The sequence below is a fragment of the Mus musculus genome, chromosome 5, assembly GCF_000001635.26.
Source record: "Mus musculus strain C57BL/6J chromosome 5, GRCm38.p6 C57BL/6J".
Classification (NCBI taxonomy): domain Eukaryota; kingdom Metazoa; phylum Chordata; class Mammalia; order Rodentia; family Muridae; genus Mus; species Mus musculus.
The window spans coordinates 64,827,430-64,844,116 of NC_000071.6; the positions used below are offsets into that span (position 1 = coordinate 64,827,430).

The 16,687-nt window shown below is 42.9% G+C and overlaps 1 protein-coding gene across 3 annotated transcripts in view; it reads left to right on the top strand.

Annotated features, from left to right (window-relative positions):
* Klf3 (Kruppel-like factor 3 (basic)) overlaps positions 1 to 5,472 on the top strand; it is a 29,381-nt gene extending 23,909 nt beyond the window's left edge. For 2 of the 3 annotated variants that reach the window (NR_165035.1, NM_008453.6), the window contains one exon: positions 1,548 to 5,472. Coding sequence is in view for 2 of the 3 variants with exons in the window: in NM_008453.6 (NP_032479.1) it covers positions 1,548 to 1,729 (182 nt within the window). In the remaining variant the exon portion in view is untranslated. The remainder of the gene's footprint in view (positions 1 to 1,547) is intronic. The other variant, XM_006503751.4, reaches the window with a different exon arrangement.
* Positions 5,473 to 16,687: the final 11,215 nt, after the last annotated feature.

The window sequence follows — 16,687 nt, forward strand, 5'->3', positions numbered from 1 at the left end:
GGCAGAGGAAGCTGTATGAGAGGGGCTCCCAGCCAGGCACTGGTGGCGCACGCCTTTAATCCCAGCACTTGGGAGGTAGAGGCAGGAGGATTTCTGAGTTCGAGGCCAGCCTGGTCTACAGAGTGAGTTCCAGGGCAGCCAGGGCTACACAGAGAAACCCTTGAAAAAACAAGAAAGAAAGAGAGAGAGAGAGATTGATTCCCAAACAGCACCAACAGGTCAGCCATAAATCATCTACTAGGCATAGATGGGACCTGAGAGATAGAGCTTCATTCATGTCATCCAGCCTAAAATTAAAATGGCATTGAGTTTTTGGAGTCAGATATAGGTGTGTATGGGCTGAGGAGCAAGATACAACATAGAAATCCCAGTGCTCCTGCCAAGGATATAGAGACCATGGTCACTAAACAGGGACTAACTTGCTACCTGTGATAGGCCAGGTGTCCTCTCCTGAAACACTAGGGGCTAGAACTGTTTCAGAGTCACGTGGAGATTGGGATAATGTAACTCAGTAGCATAACAAGGCATCTGGAGGGTAAGATGAGTCCAAGCACAAACAGTATTGTTTCACGGATGCTCTCTGCACACAGCCGGAAGGTAACTTTAGTTATAGAGCAGTTTTCTAACTCTGAGCCTTGACACCATGGCACAGGAGAACGGCTGCCGCTCTGAGAGACTCGGGAAGTTTCCGATTTTAGAGCTGTGGTTCTCAGCCTTCCCAATGCTGCAACCCTTTAATACAGTTCCTCATGTGGGGCTGACCCCCAGCCATAAAATTATTTTTGTTGCTACTTCATAACTGTAATTTTGCTACTGTTAGGAATTGTAATATAAATATCTCTGTTTCCTGATGGTCTTAGGTGACCCCCGTGAAAGGCTCACTCGACAACCCCTGGGGAGTTACATCCCATAGGTTGCGAATGGCTACTTTAGAATGTTCTAAATTTCGAGTTAGGGATGGCCAGCTTGTATTACTGACTTTAATGCAGTAAGATTCCCCGCTAAGCACTGTTTAGCCGTGAGGGTCTTCTTCACACTGGCTCTCACTAGCACGTTCCCACACGGGCCTCCTGTTCCTCACATGTGAATGATGGATGGTTAGCCTTCAGGAAGGGGTGTGTGGAGGCCTGGTTTCCGAGAGGGAACTTCTGTTTTTAGAACATAGAGCCTTGAAGCACTGTCCGCCATGGCATCACTCACAGGGATGAAATAAGAAAGTGGGTTATTGAATTCTTTAACCGATGGCAAAGTGTAAGAGAGGCCCACAAGCTTTCAGTGCACAGGAAGGCTTAAGGCTTACACACCTACACATGCAGAATCCACAAGCTCCATGCTTGTCCCTCAGAATGGCTCTTGCTGCTTTTAATAGTTCTTTGTTGATTTTCCATGGACAATATGTTTGTTTCATGCAGCACCATGTTCATTGAGAGTTGTGTATGATGTTATCCCGAAGTCTGTATTTTCCGAGGGCATCAGTTCAAGTATCGTAGCTTCTCTTTTTATTCCCAACAAAGACAACAATTAAACTCTGCCTTGCCTTTTTGCAGGAGAAAAGCCGTACAAATGCACCTGGGAAGGCTGCACGTGGAAGTTCGCTCGGTCTGATGAACTGACGAGACATTTCCGAAAACACACTGGGATCAAACCTTTCCAGTGTCCAGACTGTGACCGAAGCTTCTCTCGCTCTGACCACCTTGCCCTACACAGGAAACGCCACATGCTAGTCTGAAAACCTGTCTCCAGCTCAGTGTGATTCCCCGCTCTTCCTGGCCTCTCTCTCTTTCTCTCTCTCTCTCTCCTATCTCTTTCTCTTCTCCTTCTGCCCGTTATCTAACTCATTTTTATATGTACATTTTAATTTCGATTCAGCTGGTCTGGATCTCTGAATTTATATCATTCAAGACTTCCATATGGTCAGTAGTTGATACTCTAACCCTCCCCTCCTTACCACGGGTCAGACCTAAAGAATGTGAACATTATTTTTTCCGGGGATGCTAAGCAAACCCTCCTTACAGATACATTTAATGTAACGAGAACAAGGGAACATGTAAACTAACGACCAATTTGTCGGTTTCTCCATGTATTCCTCAAAAGAATGTCAAAGTAAATGTATTAGAAATGCAGTATCCAGCCTATTAGTCCTTGCCAGAGACCTTCGACTTTCTGCCACATTTTGTGTTTGACGACAGAAAGAATTCTGTCCCTGTTACCAGCTAGCGAGACCTACAAGATGTCAAGCTGGACCCACCGTCTCGCCTTCGCCCTCCCCACGATTCGCCTGTTGACCTGGCTCACCTGCTCAGCTAAATCAGCTCCTTTGTCCTCTGTGGCACCTGAAGCTCATGTGGAGGGCTTTGACATCCCTGGGAGCTGAGCAGGAGCTGTTGCCTTAGGTGGGCCATGTGCTCCCATAGTGTGAGGAAGAAGGAGAAGATATTGGAAATGGAGGAGGGAGTCAGCGATTCCTGGCTAGGACCGGCTGGACCATCAACATCTGGGAAATTCACATTAGCTGTGCAGTGCATTTGTTAAATGTCCATCCCCAGGCACAACTTGGCCGAGCACACCTTTGCTGCAAAGCTGGATACCGAGAGGGTTATCCATCTGTGCCACCACCACCTCCGTTCCTGCAGGATCCTTCATTGTCGATCATGAAGCCTTGAGAGTAAGGAATCCACAGAAATATTTGTTCAGTCATGTAAAAAAAAAACAAAAAACAAAAACTTTTGAGGCAGTATAAAATGGTCTCTTCTCCCCCCACCCCCCAACCTACTAAGAGTGTTTTTGCAAACAGGAAAACATTGAGTGGTACTAATACTCCCATATCCAATGAGCCACATAGCTTTCATATGGAGCTTTTCTGTGTGAGCTGTATGGTGCCAAACCAGCAATCATTTGTGTCTATGACACATAGTATAAAAGAGCATCCACTAAGCTTGAGCAGAGTCACTCAATTAAGACCTGAGTGACACTATTTGTAAATATACCTAGTGTGAAGCACATAGATCTTTATTTTGGTGACTTTTTTTTTTTTTTGAAAAATAGAGAAAACCACAATTCAGGGATTTATATATGTAGCTTGAAGATTCCCACAAGTTTCTGCCAGAGCTAGCAATTTCCTGTCAGGTACCCTGTTAGGACAAACCAGAAGCAATGACTCGTGTTGATGTTGCAGATAAATAGCACCATTATTTGGGGGGAAGGTTTTTTTTGTTTCGTTTTGTTTTTCAAAAGCAGGCTTTTGAACACCACAGTCTAAATGCCAATGAAAACAGTTCATAGATTGCAGAAATGTCACTGGTTCCAAATCTGAGAAATAAAATGGGCACAATGGTCAGATATGGCTGCCTCTGACCAGTAGTCCCTTCATCCCCTCACAAAGGATGGAGGAGAAGGGGGGGAGGGGAATCCTGAAGAGTTATCCCAGCCACAACTCAGGATCCAACACTACCTGAACTGGGAGGAACACCCTACCGGATTGTTCTTGGATGTCGGGGAGTGAGAGGTCTTGGAGCCCTGCACTTGCAGGGAACTTGATTTGATGGCACTATGTTCATAGTTGTGGGGGCTGCACTCGGGAGGCCCTGCTCAGCCCTGTGAACCAACTGAGGGGGGAATGTGGGTAAAAACTGCAAAGAAATGTTATCTTAGCTCTTGGGTTCCTTTTCTTTCCCTTTTTAGCACTGAAAAAAAAAGTCTGTTTGGGCTATTAAAGCATGCTAATTAGGCTCTTGCCTTTCTTTTTGTTTGCAACGATGACATGAATTGAGGAGTGAGTGTCTCTTGGGAAAGCAGGGTCTCCCTTGTCAGTGTTCCTTAGCGTTCATGCCACCACCATCGTGTCTTGAAGTGGTTCTTCTGCAGGGCACTGAAGAGTCCCGTTTGTTTAGTGTTTGTTCCAATTTGTATGCTCCGACCCAGTGAGCAGCGGGGTAGGGTGCAAGGAAGGACCCTTAGCTTTGCTTCAAACCAAGAATAGTTAATAGCACCATGGCGTATTTAAATTTTGTTCAAAAGTCTTTATTATATTACTCTTTAGCTTGCTTAGATCATGTTAACAGAAAGATCCATTTTAACTCTGAAAGAAAAGTAACCCAGAGAAGCCATTCTCTAGTCCCATGCTAGTCTGATATAATTTTAGTTAATTGGCCCTTACCAAATTTCCTATATATATATATATATATATATATGTATGTATGTATGTATGTATGTATGTATTTGTATTTTACTATGATAGTTGAGAAATTTAGTCTCTTAGTATTCTTTTGTTTGGTTGTTTGGTTGGGTTTTTTGTCTTTTGTTTGTTTGGGTTTTTGTTTTTGTTTTTATTTTAGCTGTTTTTGTGCATGATACAAGTTAAGATGCCCTGGATGTTTGATTTTGGATGACATGCTATGTTCTTGTCAGTGGTGGTTCATTTGCAGTAAATTGATGAGGACAGGCTGTAAACATGAAGCCAGCACTGTGTAAATCATTACAGAGTTCATTCAGTTACTGCTCAAGTCTCATCTGGGGGAAGTTCCAAAAATAACCAACATCTTGTGTTTTTGAGTTTCACAGTGGGAAGGGTACATCATTAAATGGGCATTTTGCACTCGAAAGTCACTTGGTTTGGAGACTGTGTGTAGCATAGCTTTGTTCAACTAAGAAGATACTAAATATGCAGATGTTGCAAGAGCCTTGGAACAGAATTACAGGGGAGTGATATATGTATATGTATGTTTTATTAAACACCCACCTGCACTATCAGTATTGCACTAATGTGGAATTTGAGAGACTATTGCTGATATTGTAATCTGCGCACCATTCCTTAGATTGTTAAAAAAGACAATCTCAGAGATCAAAGGTTTTATAATTTGGTTTGAAATTAGAATTGTCTTGAAGGAGTTGCTAACGTACATGAAGTCACTTGAGTTCTCTTTATTCTCTTCTTGGTCAAGGTTAACAGTTTCTAAACGATTGCAAATTCACTTAAGTAATACATTTACAAAGCCATTTTACATGCATTAAAAGAGGGCTACAATGTGTTTTACAAATACTAGCACTTTTTTTTCCTGTTATGTACCTAGTGTTAGAGGGTCAGAATAATCTTTCTGCTTGGCATCTCTTAAAACCTACCTGCAAGCATAGCAGGCTTATTGCATTTACAGTTCTTTAATACTTGTATAAACTATGCAGAAATTTTTAATAAAGTGTAATATATTTTATAAGCTAATAAGACTGAATGGGTAAAGGTTTTTAGCATGCATTAGTATACTTGCAAATACTGAAACATTTTGGTAATCTTTCTTACTAAAGATGTGAATGTTTAATGTACCTTCTGTTTCTACCCTGTAGTCCAATGGGAATTCAGTAATGACATTTTGTCATGTCAAACTGTGAACATAAATTTGTACTGTACAGTCCTCATATACTATATACAGTATGCAATATATGTATTATATACTTGTTAATAAAACCATCTGAATATTACACATAATCATGTGATTACTATAGGTAGTATTTACCAGGAACAAAGACGTGAGAGATGTAAAGTTTCAAAGTAAGTCACTGATGAGCAATAATTTTTAATGGTTAGAAAAGGAAGCCCATCTAGCCAGTAGGTACACCACAGGAGTGAAGAGTCTTAAAGCAATGACCCAGTAATGTCCAGGAAGAGGAAGGCTCAGTTTAAGCCATAGAACTGCAGACATTCATCTGTAAATACATCCAGTGCATTTTAGAAGAGCTTTGTTTCTCCATCCTATCCAGAATGCCTCCTTGCTGTGTGTGATGTTCCCAAGGAAACTCTTCCCAGAAGAGTCTGCCTCTGTAATTCTGCTCCCTTTTCTTATTCACAGCTGATTCTCCAGCTCCATTAGCCCAGCAAAGCAGACTTTTCACTCCAGTGATACTGGATCTTGCTAATCACAGCTAATTCTGGTTAAGAATTAACCAGAGACCACAGATTCATAAAATATCTCACAAAGGGCCCTAGTAGAATCCTTTAAAGGACTCTCAAACTTCCCTTTGAAACTCCCACAAGCCAGGCCTCCCATCATGTGCATTGCTCTGAACATTGTCTCCCAAGCTTCCAGACAACATTCCTCTAATCCCTCATCACTCAATGGTTTTTCCAGCCCCAAGTACAAGTGCCACTGTAGTCCACACATTGTCAGGTCTGACAGAGTAACACCCTACTCCTGATACTAATTTCTGCCATAGAGATAAAAACAGCATGACTGTAAGGAGGGAGGGTTTGGTTTTTTTATGCTCCCATATCCTAGTCCATCACTGAAGGAAGTCAGGGCAGGAACTCAAGCAGGTGAGAACCTGGAGGCAGGAACCTATGCAAGAGGAAGGAGTGCCATACAAGCTTGCTCCCCATGGCTTATTCAGCCCGTTTTTGTTTTTTGTTTTTTTAATATTTATTTATTATATGTAAGTACACTGTAGCTGTCTTCAGACACTCCAGAAGAGAGCATCAGATTTCGTTACGGATGGTTGTGAGCCACCATGTGATTGCTGGGATTTGAACTCAGGACCTTTGGAAGAGCAGTCGGGGCTCTTAACTGTGAGCCATCTCACCAGCCCTCAGCCTGCTTTTTCAATACCATCTAGCACCATCTGCCCAGAGGTAGTACTATCCACAATGAGTTAGCCCTTCCCCCCACCAACACCGACCCCCAACAACCATCAATCAAGAAAATGCCCTATAGATTTGCCTACAAGTAATCTGGTGGGGATGCATTTTCTCAGTTGAGGTACCCTCTTCTCAAATGACTCTAGGTTGTGTCAGGTTGACAAAAACTTAGCCAGCACACTATCAGTGTGTTCTCCAGACAGTTCTTGTGCTAGAGAGCAATTCTTCAATCCAGCAGTGTGGGAGATGGGCTCTAATGGGAAACACTTGAATCATGGGGTCGGGCTCCCCCATAAATTCCTTTCTCATGTGTCAGGGTTAGTTCCTGCAGGGCTAGATTGGTCATCTTGAGAAATTACAATCTGAGGCAATCCTTTGGGTTTTTTCCTATTGCACACAGGTTCATTTCCCTTCCTCTTCCAACTTGGCACCATGTTAAGAGGCTGCACAGGGCCCTCACTTTATCTTGGACTTCCCAGCCTCCAGAACTGAAACTAAATTTTGCTTTTATAAACTATAAACCTAGACCCAAGGATTGTGTTACAGCAACAGGAAATGAAACTAGGACTTCTAAAAAAATAAAATTATTTATTTATTTGGAGGAAGGAAAGGGAAAAAAATATGATTATAATCTCAAAAATAAAAGACAAATTGTTGCAAAATACTCTCTCTCTCTCTCTCTCTCTCTCTCTCTCTGTGTGTGTGTGTGTGTGTGTGTGTGTGTGTGTACATACATGACAATGCTTACATGTGGAGGTGCAAGGACAGTTCACAGGAGTTGGTTTTCTCCTTCCACCATGTGGGTCCCTGAGATCAAATTCAGGGCAACTGGGTTTGGTGGCAAGATCCTTTACTCACTGAGCCATCTCACCTGCCCTAAGTTTTTAATCTACAATTAATTAATTAATCCTAATTAATAGGATTCATACCTTAATAGGTCAGGAACAGATAGTAAGAGCTTCATAGAAGTACATAAATCTGAATAAATATGACTTTTCAAGCCTTCAGTGGTCATGAATAAAAACAACAGATGGTTTCTGACTAGGGTTTTAAACCTTTTTTTTTTATTGTATTTTTTATTATTGTGGATGTGGACACACACTTGTGCAATGGAGAGCTTGTGGAAATCAGAGAACAACTTATGGGAGTTGGGTGTCCTTCCACCATGCAGAGGATAGGACTCAGGCTGTCAGGTTTGTCAGCACTGAGCCACCATGCCAGCCCTAGAGTACTTTTTGCTCAAGACAAAATATAATAACTCTCATCTATTCCCATTATTCTCACACCAAATGAATTTGTTACTTACATGTCATGGTAGGGATCAAAGCACTTGACAGAGGGGAGGGCAGGTTTTGGTTTCAAGGGTTTCAGTTCGTCATGATGGGGAAGGCATGACAGTTCATGTAGGTGAAAGCTTGTAGCAGAAGCTCATCACAAGGGAGAAGGGAGCAGGGTAAGCTAGAAGAGGAACTCAGGTATAACCTCCTTCCAGCTGGGCTATACTTCCTGAAATTTAAACTGCCTCTCAAAACAATTTGACCAAATTAAAACACACACATACACACTCACGTTGAAAATGTAAACCTGTGGAGGACACCTCAAATTCAAACCGCTCATCATCAAAGGGTCATGACCGTCTCATAATACATGAGGCATTTAATCAAACTTCTGAGAGTCAGAAAAGCCCAAAATTATCTTTTGAAACTCGGGGAAATTTTAATTGTGAACTGCTGTAAAATGAAAAGTTATATGTTTCTATTCTATAATACTTTAAGGGTCTAAAAATCACTGAAAGAAGACCCCAGACTCAGATATTGCAAAAAAGAAGAGTGTTTATTCTGCAGAAACAACTAGCATGCTAGGATCACCATCACTTCAGAATGGCAATTCAAAGACATTCAAACCCCTTTTACAGCAGAACTGCTTAATTGCTTCTGAGATAACAACAGACTTTTAAAACTTAGAGCACATTCCAAAAGGTTTTAAAAACCACTAACTGAAGATCACGAAGAACGTATACACCACAGGTGAAAAAACAAGAGATAAAATGTTGACTGGGTTTATCTATACAAAATTTCAAGGACAGCTTAGTTATGGTTTTTAACTTTCCATGAACCTGTAAGCTAGTAACAAATGATGGATGTTGATCAGGTAATTATTCCTAGTAGATGTGTATGTAGACATTCTCTGTTATAAACCTCTTATTCAATTTATAACCTTAATTTATGTGCAAACTTGTAGTCAACTTTTTACCATGTGAACACACACTCTGAAAGTCATACAAGTACTGAGAACAAAGGGCAGGAGGCAGGCCTCCCTCCCCTTTTCTTCCAGAGACTTGGAGAATCACAATTAAGACTGCTTTGCCTAGCCCTCCACTGTTTTACTATGAGGTACTAAACCAGAGACAGTAGCTTCTCCACCTCAGAGCAACCCAGACAGGCAGATAAGCTGCAGAAGCAAAGCACCTTATGTCTAGAATGAATAACAAATGCCCTATGGCCTAGTTGAATGAAGATAAAATGGAGTCTTCCAAACTCCCACCAAAATTACACATTAAGCTAACTTACAGCATTCTCTATCCCATGCCTCCAAACTCTCCTCATTCATCTTGAAAACCAGTTCCAAAGGCTTAAGAACCTCATGGCCAGGCTTATCACAGCAATGACTCTCTTCTCTGGTACCATTTTCTTTATTACTTACTGTATTGCTTATGGAATTACCTGCTAGGAAAAAAATTAAGATGAATGGTTTCTTTGATTTATGATTCCAGAAGGTTTGGGTCTACTATGATGAGGAAGAAATGCTAGAGTTCATGACAATAGAAATGTACTATCCTCACAGTAGACCAGGAAACAGAGAAAGGCTAGAACCAGAAGGCTTGCCTCTGTTGACTCACCTCCACCAGCTAGGCCCCACCTCCTAAAAGTTCAAGAGTCTCTCAAAATACAATACAAAGAGTTCAAAACATAAGCTTATAATGGGCACTGCAGATTTAACCATAACAATAAATAAAAGTAAGGTATTACCTTGTTAGATATTAGCAACTACCTACAGCCCAGACTGCTTCTTACAAAAACATACAATGATATCTGGCTGCCACTTATGAGAGGACTCCTTTAGAGGCTGCAGAGTTGGGAATATTAGAAGAACATTGAATCCAGTATGCAGAACTCTCTCCATTGTTTTGTTTTTGTGTTTTGTTTTGTTTTGTTTTCCCCAGAGAATTACTCTGTGCTCTAAATTGGAATAGTTGACTTCAAGTTCAAGGTGACTGGATGGGACGTTTGCTCAGGTTAGTTCAGAAGAGTGGCTAAAGTCTTCCCACTGACTTTCTCTCTCTCTCTCTCTCTCTCTCTCTCTCTCTCTCTCTCTCTCTCTCTCTCTCTCTCTCTCTCTCTCTCTCTCTCTCTCCCATGCCTGGCCTCATCCACATTCTTCTTCTTCCTCTTCCTTTTCCTCTTCCTCCTCTTCTTCTTCTTCCCCTCCCTCTCCCCTCCCCCTCCTCCTTCTTCTTAATATGTATTCATTTATTTTATGTATGTGAGTACACTGTAGCTATACAGATGGTTCTGAGCCTTCATGTGGTTGTTGTGGATTGAATTTTTAGGACCTCTGCTCACTCTGCTCAACCCTGCTCACTCAGTCCCTGCTTGCTTCAGCCCAAAGATTCATTTATTATTATACATAAGTACATTGTAGCTGATTTCTGACACACCAGAAGAGGGTGTCAGATCTCATTAAGGGTGGTTGTGAGCCACCATGTGGTTGCTGGGATTTGAACTCAGAACCTTCGGAAGAGCAATCAGTGCTCTTACTCTGTGCTCTGAGCCATCTCACCCACCACCACTGAATTTCTTATAGATGTCCCATTCTTAAAGGAAGAATGATATTACAAGATGTATTCCACCCAGGTGAATGATCAGAATGGATACAATTGGAACTTAAACTTTGGTCTATCTTTCTTCCTTCTTTCCTTCCTTTTCCCCATCCCACTCCACCTGCACTTTGTATCCCACAAGCAAGTTCTTGTTGGGATCTGTAATAGTGTCTGGGTTTGGTGGTTGTTTATGGGATGGATCCCCAGGTGAGGCGTTTCTGGATGGTCATCCCTTCAGTCTCTGCTCCGAACTTTGTCTCTGTAACTCCTTCCATGGGTATTTTGTTCCCAATTCTGAGAAGGATCAAAGAATCCACACTTTGGTCTTCCTTCTTCTTGAGTTTCACGTGTTTTGCAAATTGTACCTTGGGTATTCTGAGCTTTTGGGCTTGTATCCACTTATCAGTGAGTGCATATCATGTGAGTTCTTTTGTGATTGGGTTACCTCACTCAGGATGATATCCTCCAGATCCATCCATTTGTCTAAGAATTTCATAAATTCATTGTTTTTAATAGCTGAGTAGTACTCCACTGTGTAAATGTACCACATTTTCTGTATCCATTCCTCTGTTGAGGGACATCTGGGTTCTTTCCAGCTTCTTGATATTATAAATAAGGCTGCTATAAACATAGTGGAGCATGTGTCCTTATTACCAGTTGGAGCATCTTACCCCAGAACTCCCTGGGACTAAAACACCAGTCAAAGAAAACACATGGAGGGACTCATGGCTCTAGCTGCATATGTAGCTGAGGATGGCCTAGTCTGTCATCAATGGGAGGAGAGGCCCTTGGTTCTGTAATGGTTCTATGCCCCAGTATAGGAGAATGTCTGGGCCAGGAAGTGGGAATGGGTGGGTTGGGGAGCAGGGGGAGGGGGGAGAGGATAGGGGATTTTTGGAGCAGAAACTAGGAAAGGGGATAACATTTGAAATGTAAATAAAGAAAATACCTAATAAAATAAAAGAAAGAGAACAGAAGACAGAGGCTAAATAATAATCCACAGAATTTCAATACATACAAAGCAGGGCATTGTGGGATGCTTCTATAATCCTAATGTTCCTAGGGCAAGATGGGAGAAGGGAAGAGCAGTTCCCAGAAACCCACAGGCCAGCTATCCCAGCAGAAGCAGCAGCAAAAGAGAAGCTTTTGCTTCTAAGTGGAAGGTGGGGATGGATGCCTGTTTCATGGTATGTATGTGTGCATATTGTTTAAATAAACAAAATCCCAAATGTTCAGATTTTACCAGTGAAGACTCAGGCACCATGCCCAAAAGCCTGCTAGCTCAGAGAGGCAGAGAAAGCACCCGGCTGACCTTTCTACGCCACCAACTTCCCAGCAGGAAAAGCTCCTTCCTTCTCCAGCTATCTTACTGCCCTGACTTTCAAAGACCCTGCTTTCTGTTTACTTATGTTCACTCCCTGTCAGCTTGGTTGCTTGCTCTGCGTCCTGACCTGGAGTTGGCTTTATTTAGCTCTTGGATAAAAGGTGTATGCTGAGCCACACTACAACAAGGCTTTTTCAGTCAATAGCACAATCTTGGGGTTCATCATGTGATCAAGTCTCCGTAACACGTGCACACATACAGTGCCAGGTTATATCCTTTGTACTGTGCATACTCATTGTATCCAACGTTCCTTTCTTCCCCAGGCACTCAACCTCCATCAACCCGGCGTCTTGCATGCAAAGAACTCTGATATGGAGTGACTGAGAGTGTGCTTGCAAGCCATGTTAGTCTGCTCCTGAAAAGACCATTTCCTGCAAGATTCGAATCCTGCTTCATAAGCCAATAGCTGTCCTTAAATACCAAGCTCAGGGAGAGCACACTGTGGGTCATCATCTTGACCCATTCTCCCAACTGCCACTCAAACCAGCTTCTTGCACATCACCACTGGGACCTGCAATAACGTGTATTTATTATTGTTTATGTCATGTGTGTGAGTATTTTGCTTGTATGTTTGTCTGTGCACCATGTGCACGCCTAATACTGAAACAGTAGACCTGAGGGCCAACAGTCCAGAGTGGTACCATCCACAATGCACCAAACAAGTTGCTTGTATTCTAAAAGAAAAGTGGGGCAAATGTGCTTCCACCAATCATAGGAACTTGCATGAAAACTGAAGCAATCATGGCACAGTCTTTCATGTGAAGTGGGGGGTCTTTGGTATCAGTTACAGGATTTCTGTTTGGTCTCTTTATGGAGTGCTTCCCCTCTGGCTTGGATAAAAATGGCTGAGGGTCATCCAAAGTTCAATAAGGCCTCCAACTTGGCCAGTGCAGGCTGTCTGGAGGATATCTTCAGTGGTGCCTGTAGTGGTGCACTGCAGCTGCTGGGGTATCGTCAGAGTGACTGTAAAGTGTCCAAAAGAACTGCCTGCAATGAGGGCAGTTAGGCTGGCTGCTTGCCTAGCAGTCATGTAGTCAAAGCAGCTGGGGCACCAGGGAAGGGTCTGACAGCTGTTAGGGAATCACAGCACTCCAGTCCTCAATGTGTTTGTCTATTTAAAGGAGAAAATAAACACAGAAAGATGTGATTGTACTAAAACCTTATCACTAATGTTAATGGTGACTTAACAGTGTGCTTAAAGGCTTTCCCAACTCACTTCATTCTGCTATTGTTAGCCTGTCAGGAAACAGAAGAAAACAAGGACATCACAGCAAAGGAGAGCTACAGACTCATGTGCTTGATAAACACAGCAGTAAAACTTCTCAACGAAACATCCCCGGGTTAAATTCAATAGCTCATTAAAAAGAGAATTTGCCATGATCGAGTTGGCTGAATCTCAAGGGTGTACAGGGATGGTTCAATGTATGTGTCTTAGTTTCACTTTGTTGCTGTGACAAAGACCATAACCAAAGCCAACTTGGGAAGGGTGTTAGTACTTTTCTATTGCTCTGATAAAATGCTATGAGCAAGACAACTTATAGAAGGAAGTGTTTATTTAGGCTTATGGTTCCAGAGGAACAGGTATCCATTACCAACACAGCTGGGAGGTACTGCAGCAGGGAGGCCCGGAGACTGGAGCAGCGGACTGAGTTCACATCTTAAACCACAAGCAGGAACCAAAGAGCAATCTAACAGTGGTGAGAGACTTGTGAGCCTCAAAGCCCAACCACCCCCAGTGACATATTTCCCCTAGCAAGCCCACACCTCCAGTCTCCCTAAACGGTGTCAGCAACTGGAAACCAAATATTCAAACAGCCAAGAATATGAAAGACATCTCATTCCAAAGATCTTGTTCTACTGACTGTCCCTATACTCTTCAGACACTAGCATAATTTATTTTTTCTACCTTTAAAAGTTCCAAACTCGTTCATAATCACAACACTGTTTAAAAGCATAGTCCTAGGGTCTCCTCCAATGGCTGGGATGACCTGAAGAAAGACACCTAAGTCCTGGTGGCCTGGGGAGCACAGAAGAAAAACACTGTGGAGAAAGGTGAAACCAAAGACTCCACAGTGGTGAGGAACAGGCAGATATGAGGAAGCCATGAGGTGGTCCTGGCCCCAGTTGCTGCCAAGGGTCCTTGAAGTGGAAACTTAAGGGTTCTTGGGAAAGTCAGTTGTGTTGGTTGGTGTTTTGCTGGGGCAAACATGTAAAGGAGTGTTTTCCTGAAATGGATACAAGCAAAAGGACATTTTGCTAAAGCAGACATGTGAAGGCAAGTTTCACTGAATCTGACACAGGTGAAAGGCTAAGGCAGAACATTTTGCTGAAGCAGACACAGGAGAAAGGATGTTCTGCTGAAGTGTGGTGAAGGAGTCTTCGCTATCAACATGCGTGTATTGGTCTGCTTTCCATTGTGTTGAGCTCCATTTGTTGGGACTCTAGAGAGAAATGCACCAAAAAATTTTTGGTGGTGTGCTGTGGCTTCTTGTCATTTCCAAGGACTTGGGCAATTGGCAGAATGATGTCAGCTGAGACAGACTCACGTGCTGAGGCAAGACAAGTGTTGAAGCAAGTCCAGTGTAGGACACATGATGTTTGGAGAGAGTATAAATAGGACTCCTTGGACCGTGATGGAGGCAAAGCTTGGTTTGTTCATTGCAATGAGTCATCTATTGTTGATCCCACATCTTCAATGATCTTAGCTTCACTGAGAGAGACACAGCCCAGAACTTTTCTTGACACTCCTGCTGGTCTGAATTCTCCCCTCCTGCTGACTTGTGCTGATTCGGCAGAGACCTCTCTGTCTCTGCTAGGTTGTGCCACCACTGCTGATTCGTGTTTGACACCCCGAGTCTACCAAACTGGACTGTTGGTATATCCATGAAGCGTTTTCGAGTGGATCGAGCTGCTCTTGCTAACCCACTGCTGATTCAAAGAACGATCTCTAAACAGGTCCACTTCCCCCATATCTTTCTTTTCCACTCTCTCTGGTGGGTGGTGGCCTAGAAGGGAGGTTAAAGTGTTTAAGAACCATCATTAAAAATAGATTTTGAAAAAATTAAAGTTACAGGTCCTGCTGCAGCTGGAATCTGGGTCAGTGTTTGTAGCCTGAGTTATCACCAAAGGGCAAGCAGATGTCCATGGCCTGGGCTGTCACCTGAGGCTATGGAGACTTCCATGTCCCTGCTGTTGTTGGAGCCATACCTGAGTCTGTGGTCCTATGGTAACCAGGGTCCATGTGATTTCTCAGGCCCATGTTACCATCAAAGGCCATGCAGGTGTCCCTGGTCTGTACTGCCATCTGAGGGACTGTGCTGCCACCTAAGTTAGCTCTGCCCCCTCACAAGCCACCACACTTGGGGACGGTAGGCCCTGAACCTCATCTGGGCAGCACGGTAGAGTGGGTCCTCGTGGTGAAAGAGCAGGTGAGTCAGCCCTGAGGGCACAAGGGCAGGAGAGCTAACCCTGCCCTTTGCAGGCTGTTGCACTGGGTGAGCTAGCCGAGACTGGAGAGCTCACCCTGGTGGTACAGACACAGGAGAGCTGGCAGGCTGACCGACCAACTTAGCTACTTCCTAGACTCAGAGCCAGAGCTTCAATTTGGTTCATACTAATATCTATTGCATCTATGAACTGCTGGAGTGAGTGAAGGAGCTAGTCCTGCAGATCCAAAGCTGCAGGGTCTCCATGACACAGGGTGACAGCAGAATATCCAAGACGAAGCCCAATAGGATCCAGGATTGATAGAGCAGCAGAAGCCAGAGGCCTTGAAACAGACAAATGACTCATTGCAATGAACATTAGTAAGTAAAGATGTGTGGACAAAAGGGTGTATACTGTGTTACACCGTGACAATAGAGCTTCCACAACAAGATGTTTTTCTTTGTGTATGTGTTTTTTTTTAATTCTACCTTATTTTATTTTATTTTATTTTATTTTATTTTGGTGTGGAGAAGTTGCAAGGGTGGAGGGCAGATATAAAAGGACAGGGAGATGAGTGGCATTGGGGTGCATGCCGTGAAATTCACAAAGAATCAATAAAAAGTTTTAAAAAAGAAAAGTCAGCCGGGCGTGGTGGCGCACGCCTTTAATCCCAGCACTTGGGAGGCAGAGGCAGGTGGATTTCTGAGTTCGAGGCCAGCCTGGTCTACAAAGTGAGCTCCAGGACAGCCAGGACTATACAAAGAAACCCTGCCTTGAAAAACAAACAAAAAGAAAAAAGAAAAAAAGAAAAAAAGAAAAAGAAAAAGAAAGAAAAGTCCAGGACAGCCTCTTCTGAGACTCAAGGTAATCTCTTAATGTGTAACTCCCTATAAAAACGAAAAAGGAAATTACATACTTTCAAAATATAATGGCACACGATATGTATTCCAAATGGAAGAAGTGGGGACTTAGTGAGGAAATACTGGACCAAAGCAAGACTGAAACCAAGTAGAGCAAACAGGAAATCCTGTAGCTTTATGTCTGATGGTGAAGGACTTACATGGGCTCAAGCAAGTTCTTAGGACAAAGGCAGAAAGCAACCACATTCACCAAATGGTCTCTAGCCTAACTGTTGATACTGTTCCCCTCTGAAATTTCTTGGACCTTCACAGACTATACGGTTCTCAACACTACTGTCTTCTGAGCTTCCAATAGGATGTACCTTTAAGTTCCTCTTATAGACTTCAATAATTTCCAAGTCTAAAGTCACAAAGTCACTTTCCTCCCCAGACCACCTAATCAGGTTCTTCAAAGAAGTATTCCCATTCACAGTAACAACATCTGTCTTTGTTTTCTGCTGCTGAGAAAAACCACC